The sequence below is a fragment of the Cyanistes caeruleus genome, chromosome 3, assembly GCF_971803275.1.
Source record: "Cyanistes caeruleus chromosome 3, bCyaCae1.hap1.1, whole genome shotgun sequence".
In the NCBI taxonomy this organism is placed as follows: Eukaryota; Metazoa; Chordata; class Aves; order Passeriformes; family Paridae; genus Cyanistes; species Cyanistes caeruleus.
Genome location: NC_141703.1, coordinates 25,984,001 through 26,002,326, shown reverse-complemented (window position 1 = coordinate 26,002,326; position 18,326 = coordinate 25,984,001). Strand labels below are relative to the sequence as shown.

The window sequence follows — 18,326 nt, the reverse complement described above, 5'->3', positions numbered from 1 at the left end:
ATATTATTCAGCTCAAAAATACTTTCACTGTATATTGTAACTTATGTACACATTCAGAATGGCAAGCACTGTTCCAGAATGATATCAGATAGATTTTGTCTGCTATTTTAAGATTTCCCAAACATCTGAGATATCAGAGGAATAGACATACTTTAAATGTAAGACAACAGACTACACAGTCTCGAATACAGTGTTTTAGTGCTCTCTTTTCATTGAGCATGGATTAAAATCCTGGAAATCAAAGAATCATAAAAAAGCTTGGATTGGAAGGGACCTTCAAGATCATCTTGTTCCAATTCCCTGCTGTGAGCAAGGACACCTACCAGACATCTCCTTCCAACCTGGCCTTGAACACTTCCAGGGATGGGGTATCCACAGCTCTGGGCTGTTCCAGTGACTCACCACCCTCACAGCAGAAAATTTCTCAGAATATCTCATTTTTAGTTAAAACCATTCCCCCTTATCTATCACTATCTGCTTCCCTTCCCCCCCCCACCCCCCCCATTTTTATAAGCCCTCTTTAAGTGTTGGAAGGTCACTGTGAGCATTCTGTTTTCCATGCTGAATAACCCACCTCTCTTAATTAAGAAATGCCGCCCATCCCATTCAAGCATTACCTCCTATTCATTTAAAGACACCAATACACTACCTGCTTTATTATAAACTAGATAATTAAATATAGCCTTCCCTCTTTCTCTAACATGAGCTGTTTGACTGAAAAAATAATATTTAGTTATACATTTGACAAACAAAAAAGGACATGCAGCAAAGTCCTCTGATAAAAGGTTTCACAGAGCTTACAGAAAGCACTGCCATAGCCTTGGAAAAATCTACAGTATTCACAAAACCCCACCTCACCACTAGGTATGATCCCAAATATCTAGTCAATAGCAGTTATACTAACATAAGGAAAAAAAGGTTTCTCATACAGACATTGCATTTCTAAGCTTTTTTTCTACTGTATCAAACTGACTACTTCACATTCCTTGATTTAATGAAGAAAACCTGCAAAATGCAGCATCTTCTAATTGAACAGAACACTAAGATACCATAAGCAAATTAAAATGTGTCCTAGATCAAATGAATACAGAAAACTAAGCAAGCCAAGTGATGACAGAAGCGTTTTTAATTATTTTTTCCAATGAAGACATAGAATGCAAAAGCTGATCCAACAATACACGAGTCCTGAAGCACAGTAAAACCAGAAAGCCAGAAAAATGTAAAAATATCTTTGTATTTATGTGGATGGCTCATACACACTGTAAACCAAGAAAAAGTTCAGTTTAAAACAAGACCACATACTTTCTATTTAAGCAACTTGATAAACAAGCATTTCACTAGGAAAGTTACTTCATCATACTTGAATTAGACAGCAAGCAAAATTGACATACATCAGCAAACTATAATTATTCTTACTTTCTGCCTGTAAGTTTAATAATAGCTAAGATGAAGTGACTAAGCTTATTTCTATAAATGTACTGAAAATAGTGAAACAAGCTATTCCTGGGGTAGTTGAGAGAAAACTGTGAGCATAAGTCATCTTTAAAAGGGACAAAGAAAGACACAGAAAAGGTATGTATAACACCCAAATGTTAAACATGGGTATGATGGAGTTTGAAAATACCAGACAACCAGGGACATTTGTTTTGCAACATAAAAGAAAACACAGATGTAAGGACAATTTGCAATAGGATCTAAAACTTTAAATACTGCAAACGAAGAAAAATATCTAAAAGATCAGGGAATACTGAACAAACTCAGAAATTCAGTAAAAAATGAGAGATTAAAATTTAAGAGGACCAAAGAAATGACAATTTGAACACACTAATGTCTGAATAAGGACTTCCTAAGAAGGCTGCAGTTCTCATCTGAAATTGCCAGACAAAAGGTAAAGTACAGACAAAAGTATATAAAAGCTCACTGCCTCGAATGCTGCCAGTAACTCACAATTTTTAAACCACAAATCATGAGAATATGTGAAACTATTGCACTTGAGCTGTGAGATTATCACATAAAAGAAGCTACAACAGTAACTGCAGCTCTCATTTAGAAGTTTATATAATTCTAGAAAAGCAGCAGTTCCAAAGGTTTAATTCCTAAGCCCACTACTGCAAGTCAAAGGAGATTTAGAGGCTTAGCAACCTTTACAAATATGGAATTAGATTTTAGACATTTCTTTCCAAATATACCATTTACATGTCACAGTAAGGGTAACAATCACAGGATTGGCTTTCTGTGTCTGTGGAAGTTTTTCTCATGGCTAATATACCTCTTAAAGTAAAAGCTGGGGAATTTATAGCTATTGCAGAAAACGAGAATCCATTGTTAACCAAAGATAACATTAATTAAAAAAAATACCTTTTTGCAAAATAGCTGATAAGTGTTCTCCTAGTAGCTGCTTCTCCACACAAGCAATCAGGGGCTTTCTGAATTAGGCAAGAAAAACATAAAGGAAGCATTAGAGTACAAAGGAGTTGCCTTCTATCACAGTGTATTTGTGCATAACTTACATTATAATGCAAAAAACCCCAACAATTTTCTGCTTAGAGGTAACTAATTAAGACAAAAACTATCACATGATATAAGAAAGACAACAATAAACTATGTATGTAATTAAAAAAATAAAAAAATTGATAAAATTAAATTCCTTACACAGTAGAAGGGAGAAGCTTACATTGCAAAAGCCAACGCAAAAGCGTAACTGGAAAAAAGCCATATTGAATTCTGGAAACAAACAAGCAAACAAAACAAAACTTCCAAGGGTTTGAACTTCAAACCAAAACAATACACACTAGTTATGTTCAAAATTCAGCTAACTGTAAAATTTTCAGCTAATTGTGTTATGTGTGTACACAAGCATAAATCGAGTTAGAGCCAAAAAACAGAAATTTGCAGAAACTTTTAAATTTGTCTCTGGATGTCCCCTACTTTTTACATTTATACATTCATTTTAGACAGGACTGAAAAATAGTGGGAAGTTTTCCTTTACATCTTTCATTGCCTGAAAGATAAAATAAATGCTCGAAGTAAAAAGGCATAATTAATTCCAATGTTTAAACGTCTACCCTGCTTACAACGGAACAACATAAGACCAACCATTTCTCTATGAGTAAAATTTTATAAAACTGGTTCTCAGAACCTTAATTGAGATTTCCTAGGAGAGAGGTACTCAACTTGGATTGATGGAAGCCTTTCCTGTAGGAGGATACACTTTTGCTAAAACTAAAGTGAATCTTTGCTAACACACGCCTGAAACTGCCCATCATGACATGCCTGACCTTCCATACAAAACACCAGGTTAGGTCTTTCATTTGGAAAGGTTCAGAGAAGGAAGAAGGAATGATCCAAATATGCAGCAGCAGCTACAAGAGAGACAACTGCACATGTCAAGACTCTTCTTTCTGGGAAGGAGATGACCTAGGGATACCATTAACGGGCAGGAAAGGGGGGAAGGAACTGACCACTTTTCAGTGGGGTCATCAGCAATGGTACTGAGTACCAGACTTAAAAGGAAGCACTTTATCACCTGGTGGCTGTGCACTTTATTACCTGTGGAACACTTTGCCTGGCACAGACAGAAAAGCTGATGTGAATACCCATGAGAGACTGCAAGTATTTCACAGATACAAAGACACGAACCACAGCAGGTTCAGAAAATACACTGAGCTGAAAACAGACAGACACCAGTAGAGTACCAGGGCATCACATACACTTCCTCTATTTGTTCCCTTCAGTGGTTGTAAGTGAATATGAAATACTGTTTAGACAGACCCATGTTTTTAACACACATGGCCATTTTTATGGTACTTTCCATATTCCCTGCCACTTCCAACTGCTCCTATCTGTACTTGCTGGCTGTTTCCAAGAGCAGGAGTTGGGGTTGTATGAAATACATCCCTTGCTCTGGAAGACCTATTCTGAGAGCAGGAGAAGGGACAATTTGTCTGCTTCAGGCCAAAAGGCAAAGCACCACATTCTAGCAAGCAAACAGAATGAATATTTATCTTGGCTAAGGAAGGAGCCAGAAGGCACCTTCTGTATGACCTCAAAGCCATGTACCTTGGTCATCTACTGACTGACAAGGAGACACATTTATCTGGTCAGCTGTCCAGAACAGCATGTACTCCTGGCCTGAGAGAGTCCCTGTGTGGGCTGCAACAACACACCTCCCAGGTGTTATATGAAGTATTTGGAATGGCTTTTCACAGGATGCTTTTGTGTTTGAAGTACCATTTCCATCTCAAGATCAAGCCAGTTGCAACTGAACAGCATCCTTTCTGCTGTTCTCATGCACACACAGAGAAACAAGTATGGCCTCAGGAAAACTCAAGTGCTCTAATTTTAACTGCTGTTTCTTAATGCAAGGGAAGGTAACTAGTGTGAAGCCTTCTAAAAGTAGGTTTGTAAGCCTTTAACTAAGGGTGAGATTCAACACAAGTACTTGATGTCTATCTAGACTGAAAATGTAATGGTATCAATCTTTTTTAACCTAAACAGTAAATAAATACATATATTTGCTATAACTTTATAAACAGGAATAGTTCCATATATTTCACTATGAGTGATTTCACTAGAAAAAGCTAGTCACCTTGCAATCAGCATTTACAGGAAGATGATCCAAGTTCAAATATGTGCCATGACACACAACACACGCACACGTGTGTATATATATGTAAGATGTCTGAAGAAAATAGTGAGTTAAAAAGATAAACTTTTATTCAGTTATCCTATTGACAGCAAACAAAATGCCAATAAATCCTCCAGAAGACTAAAACCCAATAAATGTAATGTCACACTCTTAACTAAAGAAAAAAAGCAACAGCTTCCTACAGGACTAATTATATATGGATTTATGTAGTGTGTCAGTTCCTGCAGGAATGTGTTAACCCAACAAAATACAAACTATTACTTAAAACCCAAGTGAAAAAAGGACAAGCTACCTCATACAGTACATGGGCAGCAGATGATGTACTGCTAAGCTCACACCTTGGACTGTTTACAAATGATACTCATGTCCTCTGCCCTTCTGGGTTTTTTCAGGTTTTGTTTGAATTTTTGTTTGTTTTGTTTGTGGTTTTGCTTGTTTGATTGGGTTTTTTTTCTAATGAGTCCTTCCTTCCCTCAAGGGATTTGTGGTTAAAGATGTTATCAAGCACATGAATGGCTAAAATCAGCTGCTATTTTGAAAATGGAAAATTGAGTTCTTATGTAAAGTTTTTTTCAAGATGCAATATACAGAATTAATATTTCTGAACAAATTTCTTATTTCTTACTGAAAATATCCTTTTATTTTAAAGAAGTAACTTTTGAGAAAACTGAAGTCTTTTAAAAAATAAGCTATTTCACAAGCACTCTCAACAAGATAATATCTGTAAGATAATGAAGAAATTATCTCAGTGTTTCTACAACCAGAGATAATTATACTGATTTATGAAGAATGCTTGACTTACAGTAAAAATGATAAAATTTGTACTCACTGTGTGCTGTGATCTAAATATGTTATTACTCTGTCTCCTTCTTCTTCCAAACGTTTATTAACATGGTGAAGGTATTCTGGGACCTAATAAGACAAGAGAACAACCAGTTCAACTATGAAGGTATGAAAGGCAGCTAATCTTGTTCCATGACAATTAAACTACATTTTAAAGAGAACATTAGTTGGAAAGCACTATTCCACCAGAGCATTGTTATGTACTACATAATCTGTATTTTTATTAATCTATGTTATTTCATATAAAACATATTACAGTTGGTAATGTGACTATAGCTACAAAAACATCACTGGGTTACTACACAATTGTATCTATCAAGTTCCATGACAACCTAGGGTCTGCTCTCCCTGTTGATACAATACCATCAAAACATATGGACACCTGTGTGCCAGTAAATTTCACTGGACATTAATACACCATGACACTACCAAAGTTCTCATGTAATCCCAGAGTTGATAAAACTAATATAAAAGCAATCATCCACCATATGCACCTACCTCTCTTTCCTGCATTAATCTTTGGCCTTCTGCAGCATATAAACAATTAGTCTCTTCCAGAAACCTCTGTTCAAACGATTCCTTGTAAACCTGCTCAAGAAATCAATTTAGTTACTTACATTAAGCTCACATGGTAATGGTAGCTGTAATGTATTTTGTTTGTCAGGCATAAGAGGACAAGTAAAATTTCAAGGATGTACACAGCTGTGAGGAATGTTAATGTAACATTATGTTAAACTCTCTGCTTGCCCACTGGTTTCAGAAAGACTGAGCTCAGAACTGACTTCACAGAGCAGCAATGGTTTGTTTCAGTCATCAGTACTTGAACAAGTCTAGATTAACAATCTGTTTAATTCTGTTTAAGGCACACAGCCCAACACCAGTACCCAACATCACAGCACAGCAACATCCAATCCACCAAAGGATCTAAACTTCCACTGATATTTCTGTGGCAAGAAACCCCTTCCAGCTAGTGAAACATTGGCACAAAATAGGTAATTCTCATCAGTAAAATATTAATATGCTCAGTAACACATCTTCAGATCTGCCAGGCTTCTCTCAGTTGCCCAGGAAAAATGAATTATATCAAGTAAGGTGAACTCTTTCTACAGAGAACAAATAAGGTGAGTAAAAAAGAGCACCAATAACAATCAGAGACATTAAAAAACTTCTGCATAATGACTAACAGTTTATCATACAAAGGAAATAAGTCAGAAAGAACAGCTATGTAAAGTTGTAACAGTCTGAAGAACTAGGGATTAACATGTAAACAGAGGGACAGTGAAAAGAAAAAGGGAAAATTCCGTGAGTGTGGTGGAAGAATAGAAGAAAGTACTTCTTCTAAAACATAGAGCTATAAACCTCATTTTATTCTGATTACTTTTTGTCTCTTAAGGACGTCTAGTTGAAAGTTCGCTGGCCAACGCATGGGGATTTGAGTTAGATGATCTTTAAGGCTCCTTCCAACCCAAACCATTCTATTATTGTATCACTTTCAAAAGGTTAGTTTTTTTTCCAATGGCTTCTCTCTTGAACAGACTAATTTTTCTGGGATAATAAAGGAAGCTACAGATTAAAGTCAAGAGGATTAACATGAAAGACAGAAAAACAGGTAAACTGCCGAACCAGAAAGGACTTTTTTATGTGGTTTGCCTCTTCAAACTCTTTCAAACCTCCAGCCAGTTTTGTAATGCTGTACTGCCACTTTGAAATGGAGTAACCTCATAAGGCTTTAGGAACGAAGGACAGAAAGGTTTCATTGTACATCACACAAGGCTGCAACATTAACTCAAGGACAACCTATGTGGATTAACATAACCACAGCATTTGTCAATCTCCTTGGTTACTTACTATCTCTGCTCATTCCAATAAGTTGCAGCTTGACATGATCTATCTGAAAACCTTGGCTTTATTATGGCATCCCATTCTATCCTCAGCACTTCTATGAAGTTGCCAGTAGTGATGTTTTTGTGATACAGACCCAAGATCTGGACTCCAAAAAAGTGACACTTTTTACAGTGACAGAGCAAGTTTTTCTGTTCCTACATTTAACTGGCACTAGGATGAGACAATGAGTGATTCAGACAGACAAAATACTGCACATACTAAAAGACCTGTAAATCTATTAAGATCTGAGGCCATTACTTCTGCTAAGGAAAATAGGCAAAGAGGTCTCATTAAAAACAGTACAAGACATGGGCTAAAGACAAGGCAATCATATCAATGTATTAGCTAGATTTTACACATATTTACTAGATGAACAGAATAATTTTTGTATAAAACATGACTTAGGTAGTTCACACTGTGTTTCTAAACAAAGCTGTTACTAGTGAATTTGGCTGTACTCACCTGCAGATCTGAGAGCATGCTCAACAAACTCCGCAGCAAACTTCTGTCCACAGCTTCACCATTTCGTTCTCGTTCAATTAGCAAGAGAATTCCATCAATAGTCTTGGTTTGAACTTGCTTGTCACTAATGATATGGTTTCTAAATAACTCTAGCCCCATATCCCTATGTAAATATTGAAAATTAGTCAACACTGATGATTATTTTGAAAAATTATACATAGGCTTAAAATTTATACAGTGTATATATATTATATGCAAAAAGAATATATTAATGTTGTGTATGCCCTTTTTGACACTGTCCTCTAACAAAATCATAACATGAATTATTCTAAAAATACCAGATCACATGCTACCACAGGCATACACTTCAGTGAAAAACTGTTAGCAGCCTGTGCAACTTTCACATAATAGACTTTAAGTTTCCCTGCTTATTATTAAAAAAAAAAAAATCTGATCATATACCTTAACTTAAGATTCCCTGGGCCAGACATTCTACATGTAATTTTTAAGTTTTGCTCAAAAGCATGAATTCTTTGTATCTTTAGGATCTTATCACCTCAATTAGATTCTTGTTCCATTCTGAGATGATGAGGAATGGTGCCTCTATGCCTTGAAGCAGCTAACTGTTAAATATTGAAAACTGAGCAATCTTAGATAAAGCTTGTTACCTCCCACTTCTTCACATGCATCAGGGTTTCAATAAAAGGAATTTTCCCAGTGGGAGAAAAATAAGACAAAGTATGAACAGACCTCATCAACAATGTTTAGTAAAAGGAAGCCTAACACAAAGAGTTAGAGGAAAACTGCTGAAGCTGGGAACAAAACATACCAGGCTCTTCAGACAGCCTGAGGAACTCACAAGAGCACAGCAGCCAGCTAGGCAGGGAAAAGACACGCTCTTACTTCAGCACTTTATCTGCTTTCCTTTTTGCGGGTGGGGGGCAAGGATTGGGGCAGGTAGGGAGGGGGCGCTTTAGATGAAAGAGTAACAATACCAGAAATTTTTGGCAAAGCTTGTGTTTGTTTGCTCAGGCAATAATTTAAAATGCCCCTCAGGGGGGATGCTTCAAAGCAGAATGCCCAAAGATGTGACTACGGAGGGCTGAAAGTACAAAAGCATCATCAAGTGACCAGAGCTGGAAAGATAACCTGCACCTTGTCAATGTATCTGACTTATTTAAAAAAAACAGGGCAAGAAGTTGAATGCTGGTCAAAACCAGGAGCACCTACAGTAATGCTGGGGTGCTGCTAAGGTGGGAGGCAGCAGTCAAGAGGAGATTCCCACAGACCCAGCCTCACCCAGGCTCTGACAACTACAGCTACACATATGCCTTGACTTTTAAGCCCATTTTCACAGACCTTTTACTCCCACTTGACAGTGAATATTCCTGGGGAAGGAGGACATGACACATGCATTTCCACAAACAGACACAAAATTTTAGAGATCTACTATACAGCTCAAATATAATGTAAAAAATTTATTTTCAATCTTTGCAAATGTAATAGCACAACAACACTCTAAAGATTATAGGAATACTTACATGGATACCTACCATATAGAAGGAAGCACTGAATTCTGAAGCACATATGTACGATCCAAAAATAAGAAAATGCTTCTTATCATGATCTGAAATATATAAAGAAAATATTTTTCTCTTCACCTCCATGTGATATTTTAAATTTTAAAACAACTTCTGAAAAACTACATCACAGACACACACCTCATTTACTGATGTTGGTATTTTAAACTTCTATGGTAACTTGTACAACCAGAGGTATGCAATTTTATTGAAGTTAATACTATTACTTGGTGGTATTCCCAAGTACATCCTAGACAGATTTTAAATTCATAGCCTTTAACTAAATAGCTTTCTTAGTCTGTTAGGAGTTTTATACCACTGAAATACATAAGCTACTCAAACAGCACCCCCAATACAGCCATTAAACACCCTGAAAGAGCATGCTCCCATGCTTTTTGCTATAAAACAAACAAACAAAGAAACAAAGGTTTAAGCTGAGACAGTAATAAGCTGTGCAATAGATCTTTCCATAATAAAAGTGAGCTTCCAAAATTCGTAAGAAAAATAGAGATACATTAAATCCAACAGTAGAAAGAGGGTATAAAAATATAATATCTCTTCTTCAAATTAAAAAAGAGGGAGAAGGAGGTGGTTTCATAGATTACTAGACATTTACATTCAAAAATCCATTTTTAACTTTGCTCATAAGAAGGCTGCCTGACTCAACTCCCAGTTTAGCATTAGCATAACTCCGGATGTCAGTAACTCACCCCCAGGCCAGATAGAGATTTCTATTCCCAGCTGTCCACCTACTCCTTCCCTAAGAGATTTCATTGCCTCTGAAGCAATTCTCAAGCCGACATAGCTTTTGGCCAAGCATATTAAAGTAAAACAGCAGCAAGGTTGATTTTTTTTTTCTTATATAGCACAAGTGCTAACCCAGCACATAGGCAAGAAAGCCACTTGCTACAGATGTTGCTTCAAAGAAGAAAAGAAATGCTTAGAAGTAATTAAAGCAAACTGTGATCACAGTAAAAACCCTTTTATGAAAACACAGGTTCATGCTAACTACATTTTCAAGGCAGTATCTTCAACTCTGTTTTCATCAGACTGCTGAATTAAAGTAGTTTCCCTAACACCTTCCATTTTTAACTCAGATAAAAATCACATACCTGTGCCCAAACCTCACAGGAAAGTAAAGAACAGTGGATTCGAGGAATGCAAATAGAAATTCAACCATATAGGACATCTGCAGCCAAAGCTAAGTGACAATGGAATAAAAACTCATTGTAAAAAAATGGGTTTGGAATTATAGTGATGCCTTCCTGAAGGCACAGTTTACATCAAGTGCTTTCATAATGTTTCAGAGAGGACTTCTCTCTGTAACAGAAATCTTTGTGGAGGTAGAAGACAAAAAAGGCAAATAGAAAGCAAGTTTCAGTTCTTTATCCTCTCTGTTTCTTAGCTCTATGTTCAGGATAATCACCTCTGCTTTGGAAAAAAAAATAAATCACAAGTTAACCTAGCTCTTGGAGCTATCAAAAAGCAAAGACTCTCCAGTTACTTAAAATCATGAACAGCAAACAACTTCAGTGTTTCTTGGTTAGTTTTTCTTTCCACCCAAAGCAAAAGAGGTGCCAATATATTTCTGAGTGATGTTCAAATCTCATATGAACCTATAAAAGTCAGAGTTAAGAGAACCTACATTTCAACAACAGAAGCTCCCTCAGCCAGCAAAGGGCAAAGTGAAAAGCAATGCTGAAACTTGGAGGAGGAGGTGCAGTGAAGGCCCAAGTTAAAACTGTAACAAACTCATTTTAACCAGATTTCACACCTCAAGGATATGTACTCTGAACAAACATTCAACTTACCATTTGTCTGCAATGATCTTGCCAGCATTTATTTATCTTCTTTAAAAATAAAAGACTATCCAGAGAATCTGTACAGCATCCATTAAGGAAAACTAGTTTGCCAGTATCTTTAGAGGCCAGATTCTGGAGATGATCTTTGCCAGCCATTAGGCAAAGCTGCTCCATGGATATTCCAATGCTACCGTGCCTGCCAGGGATAAACCGTTAATTGCAGAGCTGCCCAGCACAGTGGCTGGCAGCTCTCCAGAAGGCCTCCCTGTGTTTTTAAGGAATAACACTCACAGCTCTTCAGTAATACCATCTAGTGGCTGTACTGTGTAACCTTAATACAGATTTAAACAAGAAATCCCACCAGCGTCAAACACACGTTTGCCACCAACTCAGGTGAGAGGGATGGAGAGGTTATTTTGTTCATTTAATGAGTTCACACTGTGCACAACAGGAATGACCCTAATCTCTTAAAAGCAGTTACAGTTCTAAATAATCCTCAACAAATCCAAATACCACTCTTTTCATATACATCTCCAGGTCACCCTAAGTAATCTACAGAGTTTTCTTCATTACACAACAGATCCAACTGTTATTTATAAATAATAGAATCATGTGTCTCACAAGCAAATCTAAATGAGGCTTTACCTTCCTCTCTCATACATTATCATTTCCAGCTCATTCTGGCCAAATCTGACTTATCTGATCTCATGCCCTTGGGATACAAAGTGGTACACCTGGAAAATATCAAATTTTCAACTCTCCAATCCACCATCACCCTGTCAAGGGGGCAAGGTGAAAGTAAAGTTTGAAAACACTAACTTTAAAACATTTTTTTTATTACATCATCTGAAGTCTGAAAAAGCAAGAATGCAAAAAATGGCTGTACACTGCTTTAAAGAAGACTGTATGGTTTGGTTCTCAAAGACCAGGTATGTTAAAGACTACTGTATTAATGTGCTATGTAGAAGCCAGATGCCATAAATGGGATCCAAAAAAACACACAAAAAACCCAAAACCACACAGCCCAAAACCATATTGGTGCTGCATACAATTAAAAACCCCAAATTATTCTGAGTGTAGGCACCTACCTGGGGAGTGCAGTGAACCAAGAAACTGAAGAGTTACAATCCAAAGCACATTTAAAGCATTCACCTGGAAAAGAGGTTCATTCTGGGCCCTGTCCTCGTGTTTCCTTCTACTTTATCCTATCTTTACTACTTTATCCTATCATTTTCTGATAGAGTTGGGAAACAATGCCAGCAGCCAGTGCTGTAATATCTGTTAATACATGGCACTCTCCATCCATCAACTGGTGGGTAAGGCATTTTCTGGAATATGGGGACAGGAAGGTGGAAAAAGATTATTCATCTGCTGCTCTAGCAAATGCAACCCTGTGGCTACTACATGAAAGACACCTATGATATAAAGCACCTTCTCAGCATGCAAAGCTTGACTGGATTCAGAAAACAGGGCTGGCTACAGCTAGGTGTCCACAGATCTACAGGCACTCCTGTGACCCATTCAGCCAGAAAAGTCCAGCAACGTAACTTCAGTAATCCATGGGGAAATCTACCATAAAACTTCATCCTTCTATGCATCCCAAGACAGCCAAATGATCCCCTGAACTTAGAGGTCTCTTCCAAGAACCTCCCATGGTACACATAAGATACACAAAGGCTTGTTGAATGCCTCTGTGATGTATCACTCCTGACCAGTAGTTATTTCTGGTCAAACAGGTGCACTATGTTTGAAAATTCTTTTACTGTTGTTGGCAATCACTGTGATTTAAGGTATTGCTTCTCTAAGCATCACAACTACTCACCTGCCCCAGAAATTCATACCTGCTGAGAAATCTCACAGTGGTATTGACATTTTCTACATTTAGTGGAAAACCTGCATCCCTATTAAAATGGTAAATACATTCTTATTAGCATGCTACATGTCAATACACAAAAGCTAGATGTTCACCCAGATGACTAAAGTTGCCTTTGACTGATTTAAAAATATGTAAACAGTCAAAGAACCTCTTTAACACATTGACTGGTGCAATTTTTTCAAAGTCTTGTTTTAAAAAATAATGACTTAAACTAACCATTCTAACCACTTCTGCGCATGAAAAAAGGATATTCTCTAAACTGAAGGATTTGTGCTTTCACGTGTTCTTCACAGACTTGTCGCAGCTGTTTGTACAGTGTAGCAGAGACTTTGTAGGAACAGAGATTTTCAACGGCCTAAAAACCAAGAAAGGATTATGAATGAGACAAAAAAAAAGAACTTAATTTTTTTTGTCTGTGTAATTACTGACTGACAAAGGAAAAAAAAAAAAATCAGCGCTATATGTTCAAGCTGTGCACAAAACCAAAACATCAAAACAAAGTTATGCAGAAAAATTAGGACTTCAGGAGTCTTTTCTGATTTTGGTCCCCTCTTCTGCTAGATTTTGTGTCTCAAACAAGATCCACCACCACAATCTGGGTCATATTTCAGATGTGTTCTTAAACACTACCAGAATTCTGCCTCCTTCAATACTGCTCATCAGTAGAACTCCTCCAGAGGGTCCATTTCGTGCATCCTTCAATATGCACACAAGTGCCTTTTTAGGGCAGGAACACAATCATACCAAATACTTTATAATTTCTTCATAACTTTAAGGTAGATATTTCAATCAGTCTGTCTAAATGGTAAATGAGTATAGCTACTTTCCTGTCTTTTTATCAACTTATTTCTTCCCAAGTATTTCCACTGATTCACGCACTCATGCTAAGGTAGATAAACTGAGGGGAAAAAATAATTAAGAAAAATCCCATACTATAACATAACCCTCAAAAAAACTCCCACATTAATCATTACATAAAGACTTGAACTGATTTATTGGGAGCTCATAGGATTTAGTTGAGTATTTATCCTTAGTTAACTAAGGAGGCAAATTCTGCCCAAAACCAAATGTTCTAGTGGTTGCTATATTAATATCAACTGCCCTTATATTATGAGGCAATACTGCACAGAACACTGCCAAGGATTTAAAGCACTATGTCACCTGAGCAACTAAACTGACCCAAGAATGTTTTCCTCTGCTCCAGAGGATTCTAACCTACCTAATTTAAATTTATTTAAATGCACATAAAAATGGCCTCCACAATTTTGATACATTAAAGCATACAAGAAAACAAAATTATAACACAGTGCCTGCAATATGTTTTTCATCTGGTCTTAAGGTAAGTAAAATGATAACTTGCAACAAGCACTATTCAGACAATCACTTTGCAGATAGTGTTATAGCCACTCCTATCTATCCATCCCAGTATAAGTCAGGACTCTTATCTTTTCCTTCACTTCTCTCCTGTCTTTCCTTTGCTACTACACTGTCCTGTTCTATGTCCTCCAGAAGGGCAGTGCTGCCCCACTTCACATTATTTAGGACCTCGCTGAAAAGGTAATTTTCTTTTTCCATTATTTTTATCACTCACTCCTCATTTGGCAATTCTTTGTACTGCCCCACTTTCTCTATCCCATCAAGTATAAGCCACTTCTATCACAATCTGTGCAATTTACCACCAATCCCAGACATCATTTCTATTTTAGTCACAAAAAAAATTGGCTGCCACCCTCCCATTGCTCACTGACTAAATTTCTGCCAAGCACCTTCAAGCCTGATTCCATGCTGCCTCTAATGCCTGGAAAGGAGTATCTTTCAGGCTTCCCACACAGCTTCATCATTGTTCTTCAGTTTCTTCTGAGCCACTGTGCCAAATTAAATAAATAAATCAGAAGGTTCAGCTGTAGGCTGGTACACCAGCTCGCTGAGTGCACTGAACTCCAGCAGGCCTCTCACTTCCTCCCATAATGTCAGATAAAGACTCAAAAAAAAAATAACCACCGAAAAGGCCTGATGGCACCCAGAGATATTTTCCCCTGTGAATGACTTGATGCTCACCAACAGGCAGTTAAAATGATCTGTAAATACAGATCAGGTTTCCAATGGATGCTGAACCTCATCTTTTATTCCTCTGGCAGGAGAGTAAGTACCTGTCTATGCACAGGCACACTGAGCACCACCACCCACTGTGCAGAAATCTTCCTGATTTTGCTGCATTACAGATTATTCAACCAGCCTTACACAGCTTTTACAATTAAGCAGGCAAAAAGAAAAAGTAAGAACTACAGTTTACCCTTCACAGTTTATCTAAAATCTCTCTCTTCTTCTCAAGCATGTACCCTAGTGATTTCATACCCATATTACTCTAATATAATTTCTAAGCCTCTGAAAACAAATTAGGTAACACTAATGGCATCTGTGGGCTGGTTTTATTTTATTTTTTTGCTAGACATGAAAAAGCAGTGTTTATAAAATGCTGAATTTAAAACAGTAAAATGCATTATGTCACTCAAGCTCTACAAACCTGCAAGTATCACTAGATAAATATATTACAGTCAAGTTTTCTATTTAAAGAGAATAATTATATTAAGTCAATATACATTTACATAATCAGCCATTTTAGACCCGTATATTACATACCCTAACTAAAGAGACAAGTATAGTTAGTTCTGATATCCATCCTGATTTTCTTGAACAGGGACACAGTACATACTACTGGCCTTCTCTTTTCTCACAGTCTCCCCTTTGCACCTCAACTAAACATTTAGAAAATTTTAGGTGTGTATAATAATGTTTTTCAAACAGGCCAGTCCTGTTGATTGATGGCAAGGACATCAATCTGCAGCTCAAACACCTCAGCCCACAGAAAACTCATAACTAACTTATGCTATGTAGCACAATTCAGCGCATCAGTAATTTTTTATAACATGATCACTTTAAAAAGCTACTACTTCAGTTAAACACCTCAAGATACATACATCTAAAATAACACAGACCTAAACCACATATAATTGGAGAAAATAGAGAGAGATGGCTTGGGATTCCACAGCTCTTTTACCCTCCCTAGCCCCTGCCCCAATAGTCCCAGTATTCCAGAAATGTTTTTTCACCACTTGAAGAGAAAAACCTAAGATCCTGATTGTTCTGAAAATGCAATAGTAACCTGAAATGTGAGTAAAGTGACAGCTTGTTGCCTGCTCAATCAGGATTCCTTTTTAATTCCCCAAAAGGTATAGGAGTGTAATACTATAATCTAATAATATCAAACATTTCAACATTACTATTTACAAGAGACCATAGCACGTACAAAGATCATAATAAAATATATATCTTCATAACCCTGTTAGAATAACATCCTGTTTTCAGCACGTTGATTGGGCAGAGTATTGAAGATCCTAAGACTTAGCTCTCACCCTGCCCAGGAATAGCGTTCTGTGCCTCCCAACATAAATTGCTTTTTCATGGGCCCAGATCCTGGTACACAGGAACTGGATGCACAGAAACTGACTAGAAACAGAGTATGTAGCGAAGTATTCAATCAGCTTTTAACAAATCAAAATACATTATGTTGAATGTGCGCCAAAGCAGTTTATTTGCTAAAAACGAAACCAAAACCTTATGTTGCTTACCTGGTAGAGCTCTTCAAGGTTGTATTTAATAGAAATGCTACTCTGTATTGCTCCCACCGCTTCATGAAGTTTCTGCCAGGTGTCCTGAGTATAATTATCTGGTAATTTGGGTCTTTCTGTGAAGTGAGACACAGGTAGTTTTGAAACGGCCACCCAACGGGAACCTGCAGCAATGTCTTTCTCCCTGCTGCTCCATCAAGTTCTGCCAAGCCACTCTGCTCTCGGCCATGTAACTCTGGCACACTCGGAGGGGTCACTAATTCCACCCGAGCCTTTGCACGACGCGCTTCACCCCCCGGCTGCGCTGTTTGACGCCCGTGTTACTTTTAGCGAGGCAACCATGGTCGCCTGGCTTTAATCAGCGGTGACACCGAGGTGGCTTTCTGCCCGCTCCCTACGGCCGCTGCCCCCGCGCACGGAGCCCCACGCGTGTCCCCGGGAGCCCTTACACGGGCACGGTGCCGGCGGCGTTATCAGCCCGGCGGCGTTATCAGCCCGGCGGCAGCCGCCCCTCGCTCCGATACGGCGGCGGGGCCCGGCCGCGGGCAAGGGGCGGGGAGCGGCCGGGCCGCAGTAAACAAAGATCGGGCCGAGCGCACCTGCCAGGACAGAGGGCCCGGCCTGCCCCGTACCCACCTCTGAAGTTCTTGATCACGAGTTTCTTGGAGGAGGCGGTCGCGCCTCCGCCTCCTCCTCCCGTGGAGCGGGTGCCGGTGGCGGCCAGCGAGGCGGGCTTGGTGAGCCCGTTCGTGTGCCCCACCAAGGCCGACAAGTGCGGCTTCTTCTGCGGCTCGTCCGCCATCTCCGCCCCGGGCGCCGTGTCCGGCCGGGGCAACGCGCTGGGCTGGGCCGGGCCGGGCCCGGCTGGTCCCCGCCTCCGCTCCCCTCCTCCTCCGCCGCCACCACCCAGCCGCCCTCCCCCACTGCCCGCGGGCGGCTGCCAAGTGCCGCCGGGGCGGGAGGCTCCGATAGCCGCCCGCCCGCCTCCGCCCGCCGCCTCGGGTGCGGGTCCGGGTTCCAGTCAGCTCCGGAGCCCGGGCGGCCCGCGGCGCTCGGGCAGCGCCAGCCCCGCTCACAAGATGGCTCCCGGGCCGGGGCAGCCTCCCGCGGGCGGCAGCAGCCCCTCGGTGTCTCCCCCCTGCCCTGGCTCTCTTTGCTGGTACCCGCCGAAGGGCGGCCGGAACGGGAGCCAAGGAGCAGCCGCGCTTCCCGCCCACAACCAGCCCGAGAGGCCGCCCGCGCCGTGCTCACCGGCACCCCCCAAACCCAACCGAGCCCAGCCAGCAGGAGCACGGAGCGCATCCTTGTCTCACACATTTCCCTGGCGGCAGTGCCTTTAGGAGTCAGCCTGCTCGGCAGTTTATGAGCTCGAGTCAACGTTTTCGACCCAAGTTCACCCACACCCCTCTCCAGCGCTCCCGCGCGCAGCGCAGTTAGCGAGGAGGGAGGGGAGTCTCCAGCGCTCTCCCGGGGAATTAACTGGGCTATCCCGGTACTGGGGTCCTGCCACGTGGAAGCCACCACCTGCCTCCTGCACAAGCCAAGGGTACAAGGGGCAGCAGGGGTGACAGCGACAATTGGAACAGCGACAGGAGTCAACGC

General features: G+C 39.7%; 1 protein-coding gene across 11 annotated transcripts in view; it reads right to left on the bottom strand.

The window, feature by feature from the left end:
* Positions 1-18,326, bottom strand: part of CUL4A (cullin 4A) — a 35,193-nt gene that overhangs the window by 16,806 nt on the left and 61 nt on the right. For 3 of the 11 annotated variants that reach the window (XR_015284260.1, XM_086880233.1, XM_086880235.1), the window contains exons 1-9: positions 17,361-17,605; positions 16,725-16,840; positions 13,347-13,450; positions 11,229-11,298; positions 9,391-9,464; positions 7,838-8,000; positions 5,990-6,079; positions 5,478-5,560; positions 2,359-2,426 (exon numbers count right to left, since the gene is read on the bottom strand). Coding sequence is in view for 10 of the 11 variants with exons in the window: in XM_086880233.1 (XP_086736359.1) it covers positions 2,359-2,426; positions 5,478-5,560; positions 5,990-6,079; positions 7,838-8,000; positions 9,391-9,464; positions 11,229-11,298; positions 13,347-13,450; positions 16,725-16,840; positions 17,361-17,526 (934 nt within the window). In the remaining variant the exon portion in view is untranslated. Of the gene's footprint in view, positions 1-2,358; positions 2,427-5,477; positions 5,561-5,989; positions 6,080-7,837; positions 8,001-9,390; positions 9,465-11,228; positions 11,416-12,307; positions 12,372-13,311; positions 13,451-16,724; positions 16,841-17,360; positions 17,606-18,037; positions 18,121-18,248; position 18,326 lie in introns of those variants that run through there. The other 8 variants (XM_086880236.1, XM_086880242.1, XM_086880240.1 and 5 more) reach the window with 8 other exon arrangements.